This window comes from Artemia sp. Qi Xiang Cuo, chromosome 2, assembly GCF_049724085.1.
Source record: "Artemia sp. Qi Xiang Cuo chromosome 2, ASM4972408v1, whole genome shotgun sequence".
Lineage (NCBI taxonomy): Eukaryota > Metazoa > Arthropoda > Branchiopoda > Anostraca > Artemiidae > Artemia > Artemia sp. Qi Xiang Cuo.
Genome location: NC_142795.1, coordinates 63,682,475 through 63,708,880, shown reverse-complemented (window position 1 = coordinate 63,708,880; position 26,406 = coordinate 63,682,475). Strand labels below are relative to the sequence as shown.

General features: G+C 34.4%; 1 protein-coding gene across 1 annotated transcript in view; it reads right to left on the bottom strand.

Annotated features, from left to right (window-relative positions):
* Window positions 1–25,355, bottom strand: part of LOC148955484 (glutamate receptor 1-like) — a 154,279-nt gene extending 128,924 nt beyond the window's left edge. Inside the window, exons 1-3 of the mRNA XM_089107459.1 lie at window positions 25,252–25,355; window positions 3,958–4,071; window positions 3,006–3,126 (exon numbers count right to left, since the gene is read on the bottom strand). Of these exons, the coding sequence (XP_088963585.1) occupies window positions 3,006–3,126; window positions 3,958–4,071; window positions 25,252–25,353 (337 nt within the window). The 5' untranslated portion in view covers window positions 25,354–25,355. The remainder of the gene's footprint in view (window positions 1–3,005; window positions 3,127–3,957; window positions 4,072–25,251) is intronic.
* Window positions 25,356–26,406: the final 1,051 nt, after the last annotated feature.

Below are 26,406 nucleotides of genomic sequence, written 5' to 3'. Positions count from 1 at the left end.
TTTTATGGAATTTCGATTACTATTGCCCCGAGTCCCCCTTACTTGCAGTTCGTTACCGCTAATTTCTGGATGTTTTAGAAAGGTTGCGATTATTTGGCTAAGCAAATAAACTAGTTTAGGAAAAGGTACTGAGTATAATTTATGAAAAATGAATGTTTATATTAGAGAGGTACCAATGAGAGAAAGAAAGCAAATTGTACCTACCGTCAAAAGGAACAGATCTCCCTTTCCCAAGACAATTCTCCAAATATCGTTGACATTGTCTAAGATATCGAGTGGGGAATGAAAATGCGAAAGTCAATTTCGAGGCAACTATTTTTTCAGTTTTTCATGAGGGAGGTCCTTCAGATCTTAGGTGGGATGAATCCCACCTCGATTTCAAATATAAGAAGAGACTTTTGCACTAGGTCCCTTTGAAATTGGGATTGGTTCGTTTTTTAACCCCTCCCTTTTCTTTGAGAGCGACAGGGATTTTCAGGCCTAATTTTTCTCTCCTTTCTTTGGGAAATCTATTCAATTGGAAAGGTTTTCAGTATTTCAATTGAATAGATTTTTTTCTTAGATACAAAAACAAGCAAATTTTATCCGTGATTTTCTATTTAAAAGTTATAACTTAATTGATCTACATCATAAATAAGCTAACTCATATGAGCTCAACTCTATAAGCTATAAGTAAGCTGATAAGCCTAACCTAATAAGCAACTTGCTAAGCTTAAATGAGATATTGAATAAGCTCAACCTTATCTATATAAGCCAAATAATCAGACAATTCAGTGTAATTGGCGGTTTAGTAATCTGTGACAATCTTCAATGAAATCTAATAGAAAGCTGTAGAACAAAACAAACATGAGAAGAATCTGTTTTTTTGTTGTTTTTGTTGTTTTATGCTGATTCAAAAATATGATGTAAGTTTATAACTTCCAATCAAAAGCTGTTGCTAACGACAAGACATAACGCCATCGAGGATGACAGCTGTACACGAACCTTCTAAACCACATGCTGTTGTTTACTAAGCTATTTTCATGTAAAAAGACAAAAGAATAAAGGCCAGATTCTGGAAAATTTCGCAGTCACATTTAGCCGTTAACCCAGGGCCCTGTCTTTCTGGATTCACCCTATTTTGGAAGGGAAGGATGAAAAGAATAACGAAAAGTATCGAGAATATGACTATAATAGACTAAAAAAAGGGGGTTAGATTCTTCAAAACTTCGCGGTTACCATTAACCCTGAGTCACGGTATTTTTGGACGGAAGATTGAAAAAAAAACATCCAAAACGATGTTAGGTGGGGAGGGGGAGCTGGGCTGTAGTATACGTGTCTTATTTAGTTAACCATAGAGAGGTCATTGAAATAATGACCTCTCTCGAAATTCTTCATTATAATGGTAAAAACTTTTTATACATCAGAAGAATAAAAAAAATGCATCAAAACATTTTAATCAAATGGCTATTTCTGTATCAAAGCGTTGAATAGACCCCTTAAAGATGTTACGGGTCGTTGAATCGACCCATATGTTGTTCAAGGAAAAGCTTCACACAGACAACACAACATTAATACATTGAATTAAAAAATAAATGATTAACGTTCCTTCCCTGCACAAAGCAAAACGGTGTCTCTTATCCTAATTAGAGAAAGTAAAAATAGTATAATATTTGATAATGGGACAGAGTAATTCGGTATTTTAAAATTGCTTTTTATGTGTCTTATCAATGAAAATGCCTTTTTTTAGTATTTTATTGAACAACGAAAATGTGTCCCTTGGATGTTGAAAAGTGAATTTTGCCCCCATTTCCTTCCTATATTTTTGCGATTTCACTTTTTTTTGTGATTGAAAACTCATAACTGCTAAACTCATAACCGCGCATAACTGCTTTTGCGACCATAGCAAGTCGATTTCCCATCTCTATCTAGTTCTGATTTTTTTGTTTTTGCTACAGTCACATCGCAACTCCCAACAGTAAAAGTTTTTAACGTAATTAATAAATTGTGGACTTACTTTCGATTGAGGGTTTGGTCAAGTTGTCTATCTTTACTTTTAACCAAGGAAGGCTATCTTAAAAGCAGCACAAGAATGGGAAACAGGAGGGGCTACTAACTAAAACAAAACCCTAATGATGACGGACCTTTTAATCCTCCATCTCTGTTCATTTCTGAAATAGCTGATTTCTCCATTGACTCACTACTTTATATTTGTAACAAGATTTTGTTTAAATCGAGATTTAATCTCATATGAAAGTAAATTTCAGATTTTAAATCACTCTAAACCAAAAATATTGTATTAGACTAGAAACAGAACCGAACGAAAAACGAGCTGCATCTCTCGACTTCTAAACTGCTTAACAAATCTGATCGTTGGATATTTTATATTCTAGCTCTAAACGTTTCTGAAACAGTTATTATTTGCTACACTAGCACCGCCATTTGTCAAAATCAAACTTGTGCTGCAAATGTTTGTAGAACGCAAAATGAGCTTTTTTTCAGACGAATTCTTTTGCAACTTTATGCAGCTGCTTACTCAATAGAATGTCTTGCAAGAAAATCGCCAAACATTCAGGGGCTACCCCTAATAAATACGATATTTAATAGTTATTTATAAAGATTTTCGCATTCGAAAAGTTCAAATATAAGATTTTTTTAAACCCTGCCTCGTGCTTGAAAGGTTCTTTATGATCTTCTCACGACTATATATTTGTGTTTTTATTACAAAAAATTTAGTATCCATCTTATGGTAATAATCGTACCTTTTTTCAAGCAAAATTGATCTGGGATTTTAATTACAAGTCTTATTTTTTGTACTTGGCTTTCCATAGCCCATGTAATCACCCCTTACTACGTCCAAGTTGCTGTTGCAACATATGATATCAAGATGGGAGTGAGTGATGGAAATATGAGTTTCCTCTTTAAAAAAGATATACTATATATAAGCACTCTTCGAGGCTTTTGGGATTTTTGGTACACGTGCAAGAGAAACCATTTTAAATGTAGCCAAAGGAAGACATACTTACATTTGATTCCGATTTTATTGGCTATCAAATCAGCCAAGTCTTTGCAGTATCCCTCAAAGCGATCATTACCAGAAAGTACCTCTCCAGGTTCAGCTTTTCGATACATTGTATAAGGCTCCTCCTAGAGACAAAAAAGCAACAAATCAGTGGATGCCAAAGTTTTTGTCAAAGGTAATTTCCTTTTAAAACTAAAAATGTCCAATAAAATCAGTTCATTAATATAAATTCGAGAAATTGGGTCTTTTTAAAACTGCACAATATAAAGTTCTTTAAAAGACCGTTAAGTTTTCAATGATCCTTTTATAAAGTAAATATATCCCCGTTTTGTGATTCACAATGGGCCACCAAGAGAAAAAACAAAACCTTTTGGAAAACCCAAATAAGAGTTGAAACTTTTATGAAATAAAAAAGGTTTCTCGAAACTATAGCTAAAAGTCACTTCTTAAGAAACGAGATGATGCATCCCCATCCAGACATGTGTTTTTTTTACCAAAATAACTGGTATACTTCAGCTTCGAAAGAATCCTGAACAGTTGCATTGAGCCACCTCAGCAAGAAGGTATTCTTGAATGGTGACGGATCTTAAAACGGAAAGTCTATTTATGCATTATACCTAAATATTTGTTTAGAGCCTCTTTTTTATGTGCTATTCTCTAATATTCTTCAATCACTCGAAATAATTCTAAAACTATATTTTTGCAGTTGTACAAATACTTAAATTTTTCTTTATAATTAGTCCTTCACTTGAACTAATTTTTATCCGCTGGTTTTGCAACTTACGTTGAAGCTATTAAACACACTGCCGAGTTACGTCTCGGCATCTCAGAAATTTTTCCTAATATAGACGTAAACCAAATCATCCAGTTTGTTTCCAAAAAGAAATAAAACAACGTTTGGGTGCTGTTTTCCTCTTCATAAAAGCTACAGAAATAACATGTATAATTTTACTTACCAGAATTATTAAAACTATATAAGTTCTTCCAGACTCAACCCCGTCTAGAGACTGAACTCTCGTGTATTTCGCTGGAACAATGCTTAAGCCACCGTTGTCAGACCATTCGGCAATCTGCAAAAGAAAATATGGGAAATATCCTCTAGTTTCTGACAAAGGGTGACACACACAAAGTAGAATAAGGAGGAAATTTGAAAATTAGCTCTATAGTCCAAGTAAATTAAGCTAAGCATAATCTACAGCTTAATAGTTCATGTTCTGCATTTATAATTAATTTTGTCTTCATATGTACAAAATGATACTAAGTCATGAAACAAAAACTTGTAATAACAGACCAAAACCAGCCTTTAACTTCTGCATTATTAGTAACCAGAACTGTTTGTATTCAAGAATCTTCATGAATTATGTTCCAATGATTCAAATGCTCTACTTACTACTTTTCGCCCGACCATTTTTGAAGTAACGTAACTAGAGCAGTGTTACTGGTTGATTACTGAGAACTCCTCCTTTTTTATTATCTTCATCAAAATTGCAAAATATCCGTAGGTTATTCAAATTTCACCTTTGTGGTAATAAAACTTATTTTTATCAGTGGAAAAGGTCTAGCAACGCCTATAACAAAGAACCATTTGCTTTTAATATACTTATTTTCTCTTTTTCCCTCTGTCACTTTATATAGAAGGAATTGGCATAGAAACTTGGATACAGCTCATTCAACTGGAAATAGAAAGTTCTAGTGCCCTCTTTAAGAGTCAAAAGAGATTAGAGGGTAACCAGTCCCTTTCTTTTACACGCAGCTCCCCAATATCTTTTGCTACCCACCATCTTTTGCTACCCAGCATCCCGTAGCCTTTAAACTGATTAGAATTTTACATCCTATTAAAACTTTGAGAAGGCCATTTTTTTCAAAATAGTCGAGAGGTCGAATACGTATAGCTCGGTGGTTGATGTGACCATTACACACCCTGGTGCTAGGGATGTAAAGAGAAATGTCTCTTTATATTCCTGAGGGAATAAAGACAATTCCCTTCTAGAAATGTCTGAGGGAATAAAGTTGAAACCGTCAGGGAATACTGAGAGGAATGTTGAACTAAAACAAAAAGCAATATGCGCATCAAGGTTTTCAAAACGGTATATCTAAAATATCTCTGGAGCGGCTAAGGGTATTAAGTTGAAACTCTCAGGGAATGCTGAGGCGGGTGTAGAACTAAACCAAAAGACACTATCTGTATCCAGTTTGTCAAAAGACTGCATATACAAAAATATTAAGGAAGACTTAGGATATTAATTTAAAATTTGTAGGGAATGGACTAAAACAAAAGACACTATGTGCGTCAAGGTTATCAAATTGGCGTTGTCTACAATATCTCAGGATCAGCTAAGAGAAGTTGAAACTTTCAGGGGATGTTGAACTGTACCAATTGCTAACATGAGCCTCTAGGTTGTCAAAATAATATGTCTTTAAGATCTATTTAGCGGCTAATAGTATTAAGTTGGAACTTTTATGAAATAATGAATGGGATTTAGAACTTAATCAAAAGCCACTAAGTGCATCCAGGTTGTCAAAAGGGCGTATCTGAAATATCTCAGGAGTGACTAGGGATTAAAGTTGAAATGTTCAGGGAATGTTAAGGGGGATTTTAAATTAAAATTAAAAGATAATATAAGCATCCATGTTGTCAAAAAATTTCTCTGGAACGGTTAAGGGTACTACTTTTAAATTTTAATTAATGCCGACGAGGATGTTGAACTAAATCAAAAGACACTCTGTGCATCCAGTTTGTCAAAAAACTATAAATGGAATTTCTTAAGAACTACCAAGGGTGCTAATCTAAAGCTTTCAGGGAAGTTTTAACTAAAGTGCACCCATTTTGTCAAAATGGTGTATATGCAGTTTATTGGAAACAGCTATAAGGGTGAAAGATCTTAAGCTGAACCGGCCAGCCATTACAAAAAACCAACAAAGATAAAAATCTCTAAAAAAAAACAAACAAACAAGACTGTGGCCAGTGGAAAGAAAAGGAAAACAACAGAAACAAAACAACGTGGATATTTCGCCTGTATACAAACAAGGCGTCTTCAGCACGAAAGATAAAAAATCTTGTGTCTAACCTTAGACACAAATCATGTGACTATTTACGTGGATTAGTTTGCGCCGATTGTACATTTTTGTTGTTTTTTTTTTTGGTGGTGGTTTTATTGGTTTTTAGTTTTATCTTGTTTTTTTTTTTTTTTGTGTCTTTCGTGCTGAAGACGCCTTGTTTGTATACAGGCAGAAATATCCGCGTTGTTTTTGTTTCTGTTGTTTTCCTTTTCTCCTCCACTGGCCACAGTCTCGTTTGTTTGTTTTTTTTTTAGAGATTTTTCTCTTTGTTGGTTTTTTAGCTATAAGGGTATTAAGTTGATTCTTTCAGAGGATGTTGAACTAAATCAAAAGACACTATATGCATCCAGGGTGTCAAAAAGGCTTATCTGCAACATATTATGAACAGGTAACAGTATTAAGCTGAAACTTCCATCGAATTTTGAGGGGGACATTGAAATAAATTAAAAGACACTTTGTGCAACCAGCTGGTGAAAATCGTGTATTTGTGATATCTTTGGAATGCCTAAGGGTACTAATTAAAACGTATGTCTCGGAGACTACCATAGACTTTTTAGAGGTACTAAGTTGCATCTGTAATGTCTCATACACTACCAAGGGTATCAATTCAAAATTTGCTTTGAATGTCACATGGATCTTGAACCTTATGAACAGACACTATGACACTATGTCTTCAGGTTTTCAAAACGATATATCTGTAATACCTCTGGAACGGATAAGGGTATTAAGTTGCAACTTTCAGGCAATGCTGAGGGATATGTTGGCCTACACCAAAATACACTATGTTTATCAAGTTTGTCAAAAAATTATATACGTAAAATTTCAGGAACAGTCAAGCGTATTAAGTTCAAACTTCTAGGGAATGTTGAGGGGGGTGTTAAACTAAATTATAAGGCACCGTGTACCCAGATTGCCAAAATGGCGCATCTATAGTATCTCAGGAACGATTTGGGGTAATAAGGTGAAACTTTCAGGGAATGTTGAGGGGGATGTTGAACTTATTCAAAAGATACTATTTGCAAACAAGTTGTCAAAGAGGGCTATCAGAAATAACTCAAAAACAGCTAAAGATAATTTTTTAGAGCTTTAAGAGAATATTCAGAAGGATGATGAACTAAATGAAAAGGCACAACGTGCATCCAGGCTGTCAAAAATATGAATCTGAAGTTTCTCCAGAACAGCAATGGGTATTAAGTTGAAATTTTCAGCGAAGGTTTTACTGAATCAAACGACAATATGCGCATCCAGTTTTTTAAAATGGCATAAGTCAAAATTTTCAGGAATGTTGAGCTAAATCTGAAGACACTATGAGCATCCACGCTGTCAAAATGACAATAAAATGAAACTAAATATTCGCAATACTAACCAGTAATAAAATTTTGGCAATAAACCGAATATAAATAAGTAAAATACTTTTTTTTGAAAATGGGGTTTCTTAAAGAAAAGTAAAGAGCCTTATGAGAAGTTGAGACGAACCGAAATAAATTCCTATAGTACTTCAAACATAAAATGACCAAAATTACTTTCAAACGATCAGAAATCAAATAAACAATCATATTAAACGTACAGCTAACAGAAACTGATATGGGTGAATAAATAAATCTACAAAACCTATTAAATACTAAAATGAATAATCAAACTTAAGACGGGCAGAATTCACCACTAGCAGGAGTAGGGCCACTGCCCCCTATAAACCAACTAAAGACTATTGAATCCTTTGCGCTTTGTTGAAATCTAAAGATATCTTATAAAATCGTAATCCTGAAAAATCCAAAATGCAGCTAAATTAAACTTTGCATATCGAACTGCTGACATTTTCAGGAATTAATATAATTATATGTTAAACTTTTATTTTCATTAGTTCTTTCCAGCCATTTTCATCATAATAGTGATTTCATTTAATTTTTGTTGATTTGTTAAAAAAAAAAAAAAAACACCCAGAATACGTACAATATTAAATAAAACCCAAACGATGCAATAGCATTTAGAATGTATAGTGGGGGGGGGGTGGCATATTAAAAAGGCTGGTACTCGTTTTACGGATGAAAAATGAAAGATTATTAAAGAATATTCTTTCTGGCCATCCATTTGAGGCAAAACAGAAAGAAGGTTGTCCCCGCGTGGGAGTGGATAATAGGGGATGATTTAAAGGAAATTGAAACCTATTGGGATGGCGTAAAGAGGGAAGCTTTGAATAGGTTGAGATGGAGGAGGGGTGTTTGCAGAAGTGTTGGCCTCAGGTTACTGCAGTGAGTTGTTAGTAGTAGTTGTAGTAAGCAGAGATTCTATTCCATGAATTCAAGAATAATATGTCCTGCCACAGGGTATCAGTAGTAGTGCATAATGAATTACAAATCGAACACCATATTTGTAAGACAATTGGACATCCTCCAGAGCATCACTCAATATTCCGATCATGAATATACATTTACAGGCGAACAGGACTCCAAATAAGGAGTCACTAAGAATAACCAAGAGGCCCTAACAACCGCTCATAGCAACCAAAACTAATATAAGGAAGGATTTTCAATATAGTTCATATTAGTAAGAGAATAGAATTCAGAGAGAACGGTTTGATTATACTCGTTTATTTGACAATATACATTTGCAATAATGAGAGGTATGTTAACACTATTAGAAGTTGATAGTGGTAGCAGCAACAATGATACAAAGACGAGAGTACCAAAAACAGCATTATAAATTACAAGAGGATCTTGACTAAGCCTTGAATGGGAGGATGCGTATGGAAGATATGTGATATCATTGATTAAATTTAAATTGAAGGAACAATTATGCTTTGCAGTGAAAGTTGATATAGTGCATATACATAAACTTCAAGCTGCTTTAAATGCAATAGTGAAATATATTGAGGAGAATAAGTTGTATCGGTAATTGTATGTGTAATATATATTATTGTTATAATTTTATACATTAATAAAAATGTTTCCAAATCGAAAATGTTCTCTTTTTTCTTGTTAGATTTTTAAGTAGGTTAGCGAATATTCTTTAAGTAGGAAGAATCCTGGTTAGTCTAAAGTCATCTGTGGGAGTGTTAGGATCGAAAAATGAAGGAATTTGAGAAAGAGAGAATTATGTTGAATGTTGTGATTATGGAAAAATGTTTGATTCTAGATGATGCTTTTCTGGAGTTATCTCTTCAAAGGAAAGCACTTTCTCAAAGAATACTTGAAGATATAATGAGAAGGGATTCTCCATCATTGGACTATTGTACGCAACTTTTACGATGTGACTCAAACGTATTTACTCAATTTAATGGTATATTAGTTGAAACAAAGCAAAATGATGTTTGGATTTACTTTTGAATACACTGCCTTAGAAATTTAAGATTCTATCTAGATGAGAACAATAAATCGAGAAGATCCTGTTCAAACAGGTTTTATGACGTCACACAATTACTCCTCTCTCTATCTCAATTTATCGATCGTAGATCAGCTTTATTTTAGCTCTGAGGGGGTTAAGACTGGGAAAAAAATGTTCTATACATGTCCACTATGCATGTATACCCTTGGCAGCTGGTCTTAATGTGAGAATTGTACAATTATTGATGATTTTGATGAAAAGTGTAGATTATGCAATCGATGTAAATTACATAGAGGTTATGCAGTACAAATTAAAGACTGTAATTCTTGTATTGAAGAGATTTGTGACTCTCACCCTAGAGGACATCTATGCTCCAATTGTCACTATGATAAATGTAATCAGTGGGAGAATACCTATCCTGGTATGATTGGAAATAACCCTAAACGAGATTTTAGCTTATTTCTAAGAGACAACTGTTCACTGTTCACTACGATTCAACTGTTGGGGTAACAAGACAATTTGGTTTCTATATCATCGTTGTGAAGACAATGGCTATTATGACTATAAACCTACTAATTTTTATTTAGCTGTTACAGAACGTGATTCTCCGTTTGATAACACTGTATGGAATGTTGCTTCAAATAAGCAATTTGAAATATGCGAATTTACAATATGAATGTAAATAGTATCATTGACTATACAAAGAAATACAATAAGAGGGAAGGTTACATTGAACTGTAGAAAATGTGACCCTGACTTTGCAGCCAATCAAGATCAAGTGAATTCAAATGATCTACCATCATTAGTTGTTCTCGACACTTGCCTCTACACACTAGAAGAAGAAGAAATCTAAAGAGGATAAAAATGTCATTGTTGTGTATATACATTATTTTTTATTAAAAAACAAATTTACATACATTTTTAAAACCTTTTATTTGTAGGGCACTAAAATCAATATCATACAGGTATGAGAGTATATTTTCCACTATGAAGTCATTCAGGTGAGGATTTTCCGTTTAAAAATTGAAAAAATGGTTGTAAGTATAACCACGACATCTGAAAACGAAATATAGTAGTGCAGGAAAACCACAGCTTTTAGTTGTTAGATCCTGCACTCTCTTCTGGTTTCCACTGCTGGTTCCCAATGCTTTCAATAAAGTTGTTGATGTGCGGAGTCTAGAATGTATTTGATAGGCCAAGAGGACCAACAAATTTAATATTCTTCGTTGTTTGAACGATGCACAGCCAATGACCTGTCCTTAAATTCGATGGGCTACTATTATCAATGATAATGGTATTGTTTGCACTTTGAATTTTTTCAAGGAAGTCTGATGGTATACAATAGGATTTGAATTTCGACATATATGGATCCAAATTAAATACGCTGATTATTTGACTGGTGCTCATGGTGCAAGGTCTAGTAGAACACTAGTAGAGATGAAAGTCAAAACATTTCAAATTTATGTGGGCAATTTGTCCACGATCCTATGGCGCTAGTATTTTTTACAAACACCAATACCAATTTTAATGGTATTTCACCATTAATAAATGATCAGTTGATGAAGTTGCGTGAGCCCGTGGCAATATGACGCTGATCAATGATTGTATGAGGAACAAGTAGTTTAATATTATTTCCACTAGCTCTCCGTTTTTCCACTGCAAAAGCTACAGAACTCATAGCCTACTGCTTTCTTACATGGAGTATTGCCGAGGTGAGAGAGAGAGTTACACCAGGATTGGCTGGAAGTTCCTTTCGTAAAATGAAATTGGATGGAACAAGTATAAATTTTATGTCCACTTTAATATTTGGTGGTAGCCATTGGGGTATATTAAATATCTCATGATTTATTTTCCCAACTAGATATAATTCACCAGTTGTAGCATTTTTAAATGCATCTGTACTATCAGTATCTGTAATATATTTATATCCATTGAAGGAACCTCTTAATTCCTTGTATGGATTTGGTGTCATCAACATGAACTGTATATAGCTCGTACAATTTGAGAGATTGTTGCTAGTGCTCACCAGTGTTCCATTTATGTAGACACTGATTTGTCGAAATAAATTATGTAATATAAAATTTTCATAGGATATTCCATCTGCAAGAATTGGCATTGTATTGTCAGATTTCTTGACTACCACATTTAAATCTATAGAGGTCAAAGACATATCATAAAGTAGTCTTCATTGGAATAAATTTAAAAGTGGATATTATCAGAGAGCGGTTGTTGTGGATAGAATTGTTCAGAAAAATTTCAATTCGAACAGTATCGCCAGCATTGAATTTTTTCTTCACAACCTTTCCACTGGAATATTGTTTAAGAAAAGTGACAAGTGTTTTTTCACTGTGCTGAGATTCTTGAGGGTTAATACGTGACAGTTATAAGTATGCGCGTTTATTATAGATTTGAAAGATTTTACCTAAATAATGGATAAAAGTAAGATTATATTTAATTATATAATATCTTGAAACTAAAATTCGCATAGTTCTTATCGGTCGTTTGGCCAATGCAGCCTTTATTGGACTATGACTATGATTGAGTATTGTATTATATTTTAATAATACCGTTTCTACATGTGGATTAAGAAATTCACTACCACGATCACTTTGAATTTTCTTATAACTATCTTGTTCAATAATACTTTCTATAGCCTTAGCAACCGAAACCTCTCTTTTTCCGCAATAGGATAACATATGCAAAGCGACTAAAGACACTGACTGCAAGTAGAATGTTTTTGTAGGGTGTATTGTGACATCTTTGAATTTCATCTAGAGTTAAAAGATCTGCTTGCATTAAATGCAGTGGGAAAAAGGCTTTAGTTTGTGGAAAATTATTGAGACGACCCCTATGATTTTGATGTAGAGTGTAACTTGGTTCATTTTGTAGATACTCTTTTACACTTTTTAAAGTGTCACCACTGAAGACTTTAGACAGTGTTCTGGGGGAGCTTAGACTTCCCGCTTCACAAATATTTTCCTAAACGTGTTTCAAAACTTCAACCATTTTGCATGCAAACACGCAGTGTAATGTCCGCTACACTTTTGCATACAAGAGGGTGGTACCGATGAGTTGATATCAATACGTCTTCGCTTCTGTCTAGCAGTGAGCCATCGGTGAAATCAGATCAATGTTTCTAATACTACTGCTGCTGCTACTAGGTGTGCTAGTATTTTCTAAGATTGATTTAAAATCTTTTTCTTCTTTTTTAAATGGTGTTTTTATTGTTGTTAGAGGACTAGTAGTAGTACTATATTCCTTTAGTTTTTTTAGAATTTACTAATTGGTAGTAAGACTTATCGGGAGATTTCATTTATTTACAACGTTATCTAGGTGATTTTCAAATGATAAAAATCATTTACGATTAGTTACCATATCATTAACTAAATCAAATAGATTATAACTTTTTCCGAGAATTGTTATTCGTTTCCCAGTGCTATGAAACTGAATAGGGTGATCTTAACGAGCATCACAATCGAACAGGATATATTTTAAGACTCTTTTGCTTTGTTCACGATAGGTTTCCAATACTTGACACTATTGAATTCAATTCCTCCTCCTTCTCCTTTGATTGTGTTGTTGCTGCTGTTGTTGTTCCAGCAGCAGCAGCAGCAGAATATTGAAGAGATGTTTCCTTTTTGGGATCAATGACACTTACATTGACTGGTCTCTCTCGAAAGGGTTTATGTTTTTCCACTCGTCGAAGTGCATCTTGAAGTAAAACTAGCTTTTTATCATCGGCACTATTCTCATCATAATGAATTTACTTAGATTCTCCTCAAAGTGTTCGACTGGGGAAGGGGCGAGTTCTATTGGGGTCAATTTTTAGGGTTTAACTATCTAAAGAAAACTGTTAGAGAAGTTCTGCAATTATTGGTATTAAAAGTGTAAAAAGGCGACCGCCCGCCTGAAAACGACGTTTTTAAAATCCCTTTCTTTGCTTTTGAAAGCCAAGGCACGCACAATGGAACGATGTTGCTTTGTCTGTTGTCTAACACCTTCTGGCAGTTCTACATTGCCCTCGGTTAAATTTCATCAAAGTTCAGATATAAGATTACAAAATTCATTTTCAATGCCATTTTGAGCATTGCTTTCCTTAGTGGTGGTTTTGAAGTGCTTAGAAAGAAAAATAAGTTTCTATTTTCATGTACTTTCTTCAGTGGCATGATGGCAACTAATAACCATTTTTACTATTCACCGGAAGATATACTGTAAGTTCATTGTCAAAAATATCTGTGTCTACACGCAAATCCTCGGGCGTATTCTGATTAAGATCCAACATAATGTAACCATAGTGTTTATTTGTTGCCTGACTGTACGTTGAAAGTAGAAATTTTGGAGCTCCGGGATATATTTTTTATTGAGAGTTATTAGAGAACTTAAATCATTATCAATTCTGTAAATAATATAGTAGGTGCAGTTCAAAGCAAATTTTTCATACACTTGCTCTGATGAAAGAGATTGTGTAGAACTAGGGTTATGGAATTCTGTTCAGGATGTGAGCGAACAGTAAACCGTTGTAGTATTTCCTGAGACAATTGTTCAATGGATTCAGCTAAACTCATCAATAATCAGCCAAGAGTTTGGCTCAATAATATTGAAAACATCAAGTCCCCGTATGAATTGTATCGGCATAGTATCTGATGCAGCAGCAATAGCCTTTATTTGGTCATAAGACTCTTGCCAAGCACTATAGTAATGTTACATTTTTTCGGATTTTCAATAAACATTTTATTACAATTTTTAATTATTTTAGTTAAAAGTGTTATCTTGCCCGACAGTGATGGACCATAAAGAAACGATCTGAATGGAATTTTAAATTGATACAGTATTTAATGTTCAACAGTTGGGCTACAACTAAGCTGTAAACTATTCTTGTCTAATGAATAAATAATTTCCCTAGTCAGCAGTCCTATTCCTAGTGCGATGTTCAAAAGATAGAAACAACAACAACAATTTAAAATCATATTTCTCTTTTTTATTTTTCAATTAACATAAAGAATAAGCAAATTAGCACTTTACAACAACAACAAATATTTAATACAAATAATATCACAGAATTGTGAATTTAAAAAAATCAACACTTTCATTTATTTTATTTACAGCATTTTCAAATCAACACATATAAATATATTTATGAGATCTCCCACACCCCGAGGGTGTCCACTGTGGTGGCCGAAAGGCAGAACTGGAAAGCGTGGGGGGCGCTGTGGCGGGCCAGGCAAGAGGCGCAAAATTTAAAATAATAACTCTGTCTTGCAAACACAAACACACACATAAATATTAATGGAATGTATTAAGAAAAAGGAAAATCTTCCCCCAACCAACAGCCCCCTAGTAGTAGTAGTAGTATTGAATTTATGGTAATTTATCCAGACCGAATTGTTTTCTATAGTCTATACGTTCAACTCGATCTGAAATACGGTAATATCCATGGGGAAGTACCTTCACACCACTCTCACATAAATAGACTTTTTTCCGATATGGCCAACTTGGCATTTTTCTCTACTCTAACTGTGTAGTTCTTAAATTGTAAAAAAACAAATCGCCCTAACTTTGGCTATTAATACTAAACTGCCATCCACACAGTTTCTATAAACACTCATGTCGAAATTATTTTTTACATAGTGTGTAGGCACACCCTTACACACTTGTTTGATATCCTTATTGTGTTTTTCCACACAGTACATCTTCGGACCTGGATACACACTGTTGTAAATTAAGTCACTCCCCGTCTCCAGACTTTAACATCAACAATTTATTTTGGCCTGGTGCCTCACTAGACTCCGGATAAATGAACTCATCGCAATTAGTGAAATCCATTCGAGAGCTAATGTGTTCACCATTTTCCAAAATAATCTAGTAAATTCTCGGTTTTAACTTTGACCAGGAGTGAATCAGTGTCTCCATAGTACACTTGAACTTCCCCATCCCTCGGTTATTCCACCTTACCCACATTGTAAAACAATGACAACATGAGTTTCTTGGATATTTCTAGTATCGAACTGACACCTGCAATATTTTTATTTAAAAAACATTTCTTTTGTTTCTATGTAATAGGACCATATTGGAGTCTATGACAGTGAATGTTGTGAAGTTGGGGTCTCCAACGATTCGAGCATATTTTTTGGGGCTGGTTACAACGAAACATCAACTCCTGTTTCGTACACTTTCACACATTTTACCGAAGGCTGATTTTAAAATGAGCTCATAGATTTCTTTTTAACCTTCGTTTTTGCCTGTGAATGTTTACTGAAAAAAGTGTCGAATAAACGTTTTCAAATAAGGTTTTTGGTCAAATTGGAGGGCTCTATATATCTTTTTGACCCTGAAACCATTGACTACCATCCATCGTAATAGCACATTATGTACAACTATATTCTGTTTCGGATCAAGGTCGGCAATTAGTTTTTGCTTTGAAGTGGTCCAGTGCATACCCTTATCGCTGACAAATATTTTTTTTATAGACTAAAAGACTCCTTGGTAACAGATCTATTAATGCACGGCAATACAAAATATTTACAGAGTCATGGAGCTCCATCAACATTTCAGCGTCAATTTAAAAAAAACCATCCTTGTGGTCCATTCTCCGCAACAGTGTGAATGTCGGGGAAGTTTGAAGCACTAGGATTGTCATGCCATTTGTAATTACAACACGGCAAACAGTAGTTGGACATTGCCGAGGGGTAAAGAGAATTCATATCTAAAAAAACTGCATCAGACTTAACACCGTCGACAGAGTTCTGGCCAGTTCGATCAGTTTTCACGATACGGTCCCCGTGAAAAATATACCATCCCCTCAATAATATTTCTACAAATAAATGGTGATCCACGTCGATGATCTAGACCTATTTCTTTTTTACAGATTTTTAGAATTAAATCCATCACCAGATGAGAATTTGAAAAATAGTAATCTAAATCCAACCCAAATTTCAATTAGATTTCATCAGTGTTCTTACAGACAATGTCCAAAAGAGTCAATACACCACTTGCCAAGTAAATTTTGCAATAATCCCATCCATGTTTACATTCCTCCTTGGCCCAAACCCTCTCTGAAAATTCATAGTCGGCAGTGGTGCATTGACTATCAGTAAGTGAATTATAAGATGCTTCAATGGGTGGAAACTTCTCCTCCCTGAACCTCGAGCTCGAGTTGTAGTAATCATATGTATATATACCCTTACACGTTAATAAATCATACATTTCATCATCTGGAAAGCACTGTTTAAGGAGGGGGAAGCTATCAAAATTGTTCACTTTTCTGTGCTTGAAGCAATTGGCTAAGGGATTTGGTGAAGAAGCTATAGGAGTCTAAAAAACGGATTTTATTCAAGCAAATATTTCCAATATCTAGTGTTTTCCATTTGAATTCTAAGAGAAGCAACTTCTCAGATGATTTTGGCATGATATTATAAGAAAAAGAACAATCTACCCATGCGCCATCTACAACTTCACCTTTTTGCATACGTGTTAATGCTGGTAAAATAAATTTCAAATCATAATTGGAATTGTGTATAAAAATCGGTATAAAGTACTGTTGACTTACGTTTACATTGCACGATTGATGGACCACTTCACGAAAGTTACTCCCCCCATGAAATTTCTTGCCATAAGGACCGTGGTCACGGACTTTCCCTTAACTCCCTTTCCCTTTAGCCTCTTTCCATTTCTCTTTACCCTCTTCAAGTTTCCCCTTACATATTCAAAATATTTTCCTATTTTCAATGGCCAACCTATCCTCTGGTGATAAAATCACAGGATAATTTGTGTGAAGTAACCGGGAGATTGCCTTATTTACTGTGACGATTAGTTTCGTTAACGCTGTGCCAATACAGTTCTCCCCATCCAATGTCTCGACTATACCTAACACTCGCATGGTATTACTAGAGTCCCTTTGAGTGTGGGCATAAGACACTGCTATTGGTTGATATTCTGTTGATACGATTTGAATTTTGTGGGTCGTTCACATCTGTGAGTTTAGCTTCACAGTTTAAGTTGATCTTATCACTTTGCAAAAGTGAATTCTGAAAATTTCTAAAATGTAAAATTGCCTTATCACCACTAACCGTTTCAACAGACTGGTATCCATGACGTTTGCAGTGTTTTATGTGATTCTTTAGCTTTAATTCAGTCCAAAATCTAGATAAAGGTGTTGGATAATAGTAGCGTACCCCACGTGTTTTTCCCTCCCCAAGAACCCTACTAGTGTCTGTAATTGGATTAAAATGTCCAATTGAATCAGGCTCGGTAGGTCCGTGTAAAGAAGCCATACACAATTCTTCACTAATTCAATCCACGAAGCCCTCACTGGAAATATTACTGCTTTTTTATTGCTGTGCACACCCTCCTCAAATTCAGTTTCATATTGTGACACCGTAAAACCAATCTTTAAATCTTCGTTAGCCAGTCCAAAAATATCTATCCCCTTGAGTGTTACAGGATATTGATCTTTTAAACAACTGAAGTCTACATTAGGGAAACCTGACCCCTCCCAATGCTCCACCATTAGCTGCCAATTTGTCCAACTTTGTCTTAGTGGTATTAACTTGCATGGGTCGGATGGCCACTATAAGAAATGCATGCATGAAATACTGTTGCCCTGTTTCGAAACAGATTCGTTGTACACCCTTACATCCTTCAAAATCTGGATTGTATTTTAAAACTATAGACCTGTCCCCACCTTATCTTAAAATAAAATCTTTTTTAAATTTAGATATATTTACATTTAAATTTTCAATGAATAAAACTACTGACCCAATGACCTTCTCATTATAATTATCCAGTTTTATTACAATACTATTTATCAACTCCAAAAATACACCCTCATAATTTTCCAAATGCGGATTATGAACTAACATTTCAGTGTGCAGACAATGTGAATAAACTTCACCAGTATTTTCATCAAAATAAAGTATTTTGAGTGCTGTTGATGCTTTCATACTGTCCTGACCACCCTAAACCCGAATTTGTTGTTCAAGAAGGGCTTGAATCTTGCCCATATACGAATGGAAAATATTTATTGGATCTGTTATAATATCCCCTGCCATTAGTGAATTAAATGGATCCTCAAATATTGCCGTATAAACATGTATTGTGTGGAAGACGGAGTTTGTTAAATAACATTCAGATAGTGATGGAGAGTTCTGCATATCTCCACTACCTCCGCCATCACTACTCTGTTCAAACTCAACAAGAGGGTTGGTGCATGGAGAAAAATCAGCTAGTTTGCTCAACATGCCCTCGTGTAAAGAAGCCGTACACAATACTTCACTAATTCAATTGACGGAGGCCTCACTGCAAATATGTACGGCTTTTTTATTCCTGCACTCAGCCTCCTCTAATTCTGTTTCATATTGTGACACCGTAACACCAATCTTTAAATCTTCGTTAGCCCGTCCAAGTATATCTATTCCCTTGAGCGTTACAGGATATTGACCTTTAAAAACAACTGAAGTCCACCTTAGGAAAATCTGATCCCTCTCCAATCTCCCCATTAGCTGCCAATTTGTCCAACTTTCTCTTAGTAGTATTAATTTGCAGGGATCGGAAGGCCACTATAAGAAATGCATACATGAAACACTGTTACCATTTTTCGAAACAGATTCTTTGTACACCCTTACATCCTTCAAAACCTGGATTATATTTTAAAACTATAGACCTCTCCCCACCACCTCTTTAAATAAAATCTTTTTTAAATTTACATATATTTACATTTAAATTTTCAATAAATAAAACTACTGAGCCACTACCCTTCTCATTATAATTATCCAGTTTTTTGACAACACTTTTTACCCATTCCCCAAATACACCCTCATAATATTTCAAATACGGATAAAGGACAAACATTCAGTGTGCAGAAAATGTGAATAAACTTTATCGGCATTTTTATTCAAATAAAGTATTTTGAGTGCTATTGATGCTTTTATACTGTCCCAACCACCCCAAACCAGAATTTTGCCATTCAAGAAGGGCTTGAATCTTTCCCACATACGAATGGACAATATTTATTGGGTCTGTTATAATATCCCCTGCTATTGCTGAATTAAATGGGTCCCCAAATATTGCCGTATAAACATCTATTGTCTGCAAGACGGAGTTTGTTAAATAAAATTCCAGGTATTGATGGAGAGGTTTGGATATCTCCACCACCTCTGCAATCACGACTCTGTTCAACCTCAACAAGAAGGTTGGTGCGGGGAGTAAAATCAGCTAGTTCACTCAACATACCCTCGAGTATATCTGGGTTGCGAGAATCTGCCCAACCAAATTTATTTTGTTCTTCAATTATACTTGGTTGAACTGAGGTGATGTCCTGTAAATCAGTGGGGGATGGTTCTCATTTAACTCTTGAAAAATTATCCAAAATTTTACAGGTTTTAGGACTCAGCTGATAGACCCAACCAAAATCATCTCGTGACAAAACTTGATTTTCAGACGCATCTTGTTGGGCAAAACTAACCTCCAATCCCTCTTCAAATGCAATAGGAGGGGTATTAAATGAAGTAGTAACATTACTATCGCCAATATATTATTTTCAAAAGTTATCGGTCCACTCGGGGTCATCATCACTATCATTGTTAATGTTAGAGGGTAAATCATCAAAATTTTCACTACCTCTAAAACATTCCTTTAAAAATCATTGTCACTCTAGATCATTGTCAACAGATGGTGTGTAAATGAGTTGACTGTCACTAAAATCTGTCGGCGGCGCGATTAGAGCTGTATCCTCAACTAAGTCGCACAACCCTTGAGTTGGTTGTGGCGGTAGGTCAGCCATGTTAATCTACAATAATAATAGAATTTATTTTCATTGTGTAATGGATCCTGTTTTATAAAAGTAAAAAATGGACTATTAACGAGCTAATATTTTCATATAATTTAAAATCATTGGCACACTACAAAATATATACTAATAGTTCACTGTCGGCCCCACTCTCCCCAACCACTCTAAATATATTTCTGAAAGTTTTCAATTTAATATCCCATTATGTAATGCTCTTACACGTAAATATTGATAACTTAAATGCACATAGTGTGTGTTCTTATTTCATCGTAGTTTTATCTTAATACTCATAGATCTATTTTTTTGTTTTTTTTTGGAAAACCCTGGATCATACTTTCCCCACCCTCCACCAAAGTACCATCTTTCCCCCTCTCACCGTAATAAAACATTTTTTTAAATAATAGTCAATTTGACATAACTTGTGAGCTATGCTCAATAACCTGTGTAGTTTATGTTATTCCCACACACATAAAAACACAGTTGATTGAACTCTCAAATATATCGAAAGAAATGTTTCCGAGGCTGGTTGCTATTCTATTATTTTCTAAATAGTGTACTAGAATATTCAATGAACTATACCATCATAGTTTTTCTATGATAACTCCTTCCATGCTAGAGTATCTGTTGGAGAGAAAATGATAATAAAAAAATCACTCATAGCGGCGCACTTTTACTAATGTGCTGTCCATACTAAAAGCAGTGCATTTTTACTAATGTGCTGTCCGATAAATTCTCCGTTTTCAAGATGGACCGTAAATCATCTTTAAATTGAATTATGTAAATTCTAATACTAATCATTTTCAAACATTATTCAATGAAATTTAGTTTTTTCTTTATATTAGAAAATATAATTATAATCAAGAAAACAGGAAAATATAATTTTTACTTATACCGGGTATTGAAGATTCATAATATGGAAAGTCATGCTGGATATTATTGTCATGTTCAGTCATCACAGAAGTCCTGGCAAGTTCTTGTGTGCTAGGGCCAGCATATACTATCACACTTGCTCTTGTGGGTTTGTGGTGGAGGTGTCACCATCTGACTGCTATGAGCGGAAGCTGCTAATTTTGCCTTCTTTGGTATAGGTTCTTGTTCAGAAATTTCCTGTAATATGAATTGTGTTTTTAGTTTTCCCGATAAATTAATTCATAATAAGCTGGATGTCCCACACCGCCCTCCTAAACATTTATATATTTACGTCTATGTAAAACATGTTAATTCGACACTAATTAGCCCTTATATCGGCTAATAGTCCACATTGTGGAAAACAGTTTTAAAAGTCATCCTCTTTTCACAGTTTTTTGAATACAATACGATACGAGGTTACCAGTTATATTAACAGACTAGGGGAAATGTTTGGCACTTGATTTGTTTTAAGTTCTAAGGTTATACGAAAGACAATTTTTGATAATAACAGTCTATTGTCTAATTTTAAACAAGTCAGTATGGTATTAAGACGCTCTCGGATGTTAGTCTACAAAGAAGAAGTAGGTTGATACATAATTAATTTTCATTAGATTTTTTCCCCGTCAAATTATCCTGTTTCTGTGGCATTTATTTCTTGTAAATTTTCATATACAAATATGGTTCTTAGACTATTGAAACTCAAGATCTATCGAAACTATTTGAACGAAGGAATATCTTAATTAATTACATAGAAACTTTTTAATTACATATAAGAGACTTACATCGAAGAATTGGTTAATGAAAAAAAATTGTCCATAGCGGCGCTTTTTACTAATGTGCTGTCCATACTAAAAGCACCGCTTTTTTACTAATTCGCTGTCCGATAAATTTTCCGTTTTCAAGAAGAATCATGAATCATCTTTAAATTGAATTATATAAATACCAATACTAATCATTTTCAAACATTATTTAATGAAATTTAGTTTTTACTTTATAATAGAAAATATAATTATAATCAAGAAAACGGAAAAACATAATTTTTACTTACCCCGTGCACTGAAGATTCATAATATGGAAGGTCATTCTGGATATTATTGTCATGTTCAGTCATCACAGAAGTCCTGGTAAGTTCATATGTGCTAGGGCCAGCATATACTATCGCAGTTGCTCCTATTGCTGATGCTGGTGGAGGTGTCACTATCTGACTACTATGAAAGGAAGTTGTTAATTTTACCTTGTATGGCATAGATTCTTGTTCAGAAATTTCCTTAAATAAAAATTGCCGATTTCCCGATAATTTTATTCTTAATAAGCTTGATGTCCCCCACCTCCCTCCCCCACATTTATATACTTACTTCATGTAAAACATTTTAATTCGACACTAATTAGCCCTGATATCTGCTAAAACCCTGATATCTGTTAAATTATCCCGTTTCTGTGTCATTTATTTCTTTATAAGTTTTCGTGCACAAATATGACTCTTAGACTTTTGAAATGCAAGATCTATCAAAACTATTTAAATGGAGAAATATCTTAATTAATTACATACAAACTTTTTAATTACAAAAAAGCAGATTACATCGATGAATTGGTTAACGCAATTTTGATTGTCCATAATATGTGTATCGCTCAGTCAAGAATAAAATTATAAGTGATACCACACTTATAGTTGTAACCCATATATGTTTGATCGAATTCAAAGGAAAATATTATTAAAAATAGAATTTCTGTCACATTGCATCTAACACTTTAGAACAGATTATTCTAAGTGACTCCTTATTTGGAGTCCCCTTCGCCTGTAAATATATATTCATGGTCGGAATATAGGGTGATGTTGTGGAGGATGTTTAATTGTCTTCCAAATATGGTGTTCCATTTGTAACTCATGATGCATTACTACTGTTATCTTCGTCATTTTTAAGCATTGACGTTGATCCGAAAAAAGCTCACCAAAATAATCTTCATTCCATCTGTCTAGAAAGGTGAAAGACTAAGAAGATATTCAGAAAGGAAAATCTTTGAGTTCGAGAGCCAGCCACTAACAGTATGTTGTTTTGAGTAAAAACAATTTGAAATTGTTTATGAAAAATTGTGATGATTTTTTTTTTTTGAAGAATGGTCAGGAAATCAGTAGCCCTGGTCTCGAGAGCTTTCCTTACTCATGTAATACAGCTCTTAATATTTCTACAAGAATCTCCTGTCTTAACATGATACAGCAACTTCTGCTCAAACGATTTCAAATGCCACGATTTTGTCTTTGACAATTTTATCACCATAGTTCCGCCCTAACTGCAATTACGACACTTTGTAACTTACAAACTTCGAGAGTATATCTATAATTCTAACTTTTTGGAAACAAATCCAGTGATTTTTGTGATTCCCACTTCCACGAGTACCTAGTGGAACGTGCGACCTCACTTCTGACGAAAGTATATGATTGTGACAGGTGCAACTTTATATCAAACAGTTCATGGTAACGAACTGTAAGTAAGGAGTGACCCGGCTCAATAGTAACCGAAATTCTAAATTTTGATACCAATAAATACATAAAGAGAATGTATGTATTAATAATACTGAGAATGTATGTATTGAGAATGTGATTATAATACTGAGAATGTGAGAATGAGAATGAATGTATGTACAATAATACTGGGCCATTTATTTTGCCTAGTTTACATTTAGATTATGCGCTTCTATCTGCAGAATTTATGGATTACTTCCTTTGCTGATGACACTGCCCTAACAGTTTTTTTCAAAAGTAGTTGATCTTTTTCAAACAGTTCGTGGTAACGAACTGGAAGTAAGGAGTGACCTGGCTCAATAGTAAGCGAAAATCTAAACTTTGATACCAATAAATACATCACGAGAATCAGATTTTTATGCTGATTTTAAATATATAAGTTTCATTAAGTTTAGCTCTGTCCATCAACAGTTACCTGCCTGAGAAAATTTGCCTGATTTTCGAAAAATGGGGAAACACCCCCTAAAAGTCATAGAACCTTAATTAAAATCACACCATCCGATTCAGTGTATCTGAGAACCCTAATGTAGAGGTTTCAAGTTCATATCTGCAAAAATGTGGAATTTCGAATTTTTTTTTACCAGAAGAAAGATCATGGATGCGTGTTTTTTTGTTTGTTTTGTTTTTGTTTTTCCCTAGGGGTGATCGTGTCGATCAAGTGTTCCTAGAATATCGATCCAGTGTTCCAGTGTTCCTAGAATTTTCCTAGAATATAGGAGGGCTCATTCGAATGGAAAATAAAAGTTCTAGTGCTCCTTTTAAGTGACCAAAAAAATGGAGGGCAACTAGGCCCCCTCTCACGGTAATTTATTTTCCAAAATTCACCCGATAAAAATTTCGAGATAACCATTTTGTTCAGCATGTTCGAAAAATATAATTATTATGTCTTTGAGGTTGACTTAATCCCCCAAAGTTCCCGGGGCACGGGCTGCAAGTTATGAATTTTGCCCAAGGCTTACATATCGTATAGTTTATTGGGAAGCATACAGACGTTTTGAGGGGGTATTTTTTATGGTAGTGGGGGGGAGTGGATCGAGGGTTACGTGGGAGGATTTTTCCACTGAGGAAGCTTTCATGAGGGAAGGGACACTGCTAAGAAGGGGGTACCGGATTTCCCAGCATTATTTAAAAAAAACGATCAGAAATTAAATTTAAAAAACAAGTTTTTTTAAATGAAAGTAAGGAGCAACATCAAAACGCTAAAGTTGTTTTAGTACTTTCATAAGAGCTATTTATTCTAATTAACGGCCTTTGCGATTAAGGGGTCCTTTTTAAAGAATTGGAACAAAATTCGAACTTTAGTGTAAAGAGCGAGGTATTGACTAGCGGGTGAACCCCCTAATATACATTTTAAAATTATATGAATATAGAAGTTTGTTATGTAAGTTAATTTGTAAGTTACGTATATTTATTACTAATAAAAACGTTCGTAAGTAAAATTAAAAACTTTTTGAGAACGCCATTTAACCAAAAAAAGTAAAATTAAATTGCAAATTTCGTTTTAATTATTCATGTATGGTGAGCCAAAATCAAAAACTATTGACTGGCTTCAAGGCTTTTTTAGGAAAAACTTGGTTTGATTTTACGATTTAATAATTCCTATCCATAAAAACTGATACATTAACATAGAACGTGTGATAAAAATATAATATTTACCTTAACAACATCGCTATCAACTGTCATTTCAATGACGTCTAAGGTGTAATTTTCTCTCCGACCAAGATCATCAAAGTTTATTTCACCTGTTAATCCTTCCATATCCGCCTAAAATAATAAATTTTAAAAACATCATTTATGGTCGCACATGTGTATTCTATGTTGATTGTGTTAGTGTGGTAGCTCATGTTTCGTTTAGATACACAAGATTCTACGGGGCATTGTATATTAAAACAACATTTTCTGGGATGAATTTTCCTGACGGTGGCACAACAGTTGGAATGAAGTGTGATTATTTGTGACCCCCCACATATCGGATAGTGAAAATCGTTTTGTATAGACCCAAATATTAGGCACAGAAGAATGAAGAATGTCAATGATGACGACGGTGGTGGTGGCAATAGAATTAGGGAAAGTCTTAAGGAAGGGTGAAATATATTTGGTCCTCAGTTTTCTGGAGATGATATTAGAATCGACGAAGGTGGAGAGTTTGGTGTTGGTTAGGATGATGATGTAAACGACAATGTTAAAATACAAACATTTATGATTTATCTGATTGTGATGATGATATAGGCGGTAAAGGTGGAGATAGCAGCGAGAAATATGGTGATTAAAATAGAGGTGTTGAACTCTATTGTGGCATTGGCAGCAGAGGAGGAACTTGTGAGTTAAGTGTAGGCTGTAGCAGTGAATATTAAGGTGGGGCTTATAATAGCAATGGTATTTATAGTTGTAATATTTGTAATAACTTTGAGGTACCTTACATCAACGTGTTCTACTTCCTTCAGAATTCGAAGGATTGAGGATATGAGAGCATTAGCTCCGAGTCATTACCCTTTTAAATAATACAACTAATGATACAAAATAACATAATTTCAACTTAAAACATTCAAAAAAATCAAATACAAATATGAGATTTTAAAGAAAAATTAAAGAGCGGTATAAACAAAACAGAAAACAGTTCTTCTAAGAGCTTAAATTTCGTACAAACTAAAACACCATAAATGAAGAAGTCAAGCTAAAAAAAAAATATTACCATGAACTAGAGGAGGATATCATCTACTCAATGGCACTTGAGTGTCAACACTGTGCATTATGTCAACACATTCCAAAATTGTAGAGAAATTAGTAATAATGTATTTCTTCTCATTTTTA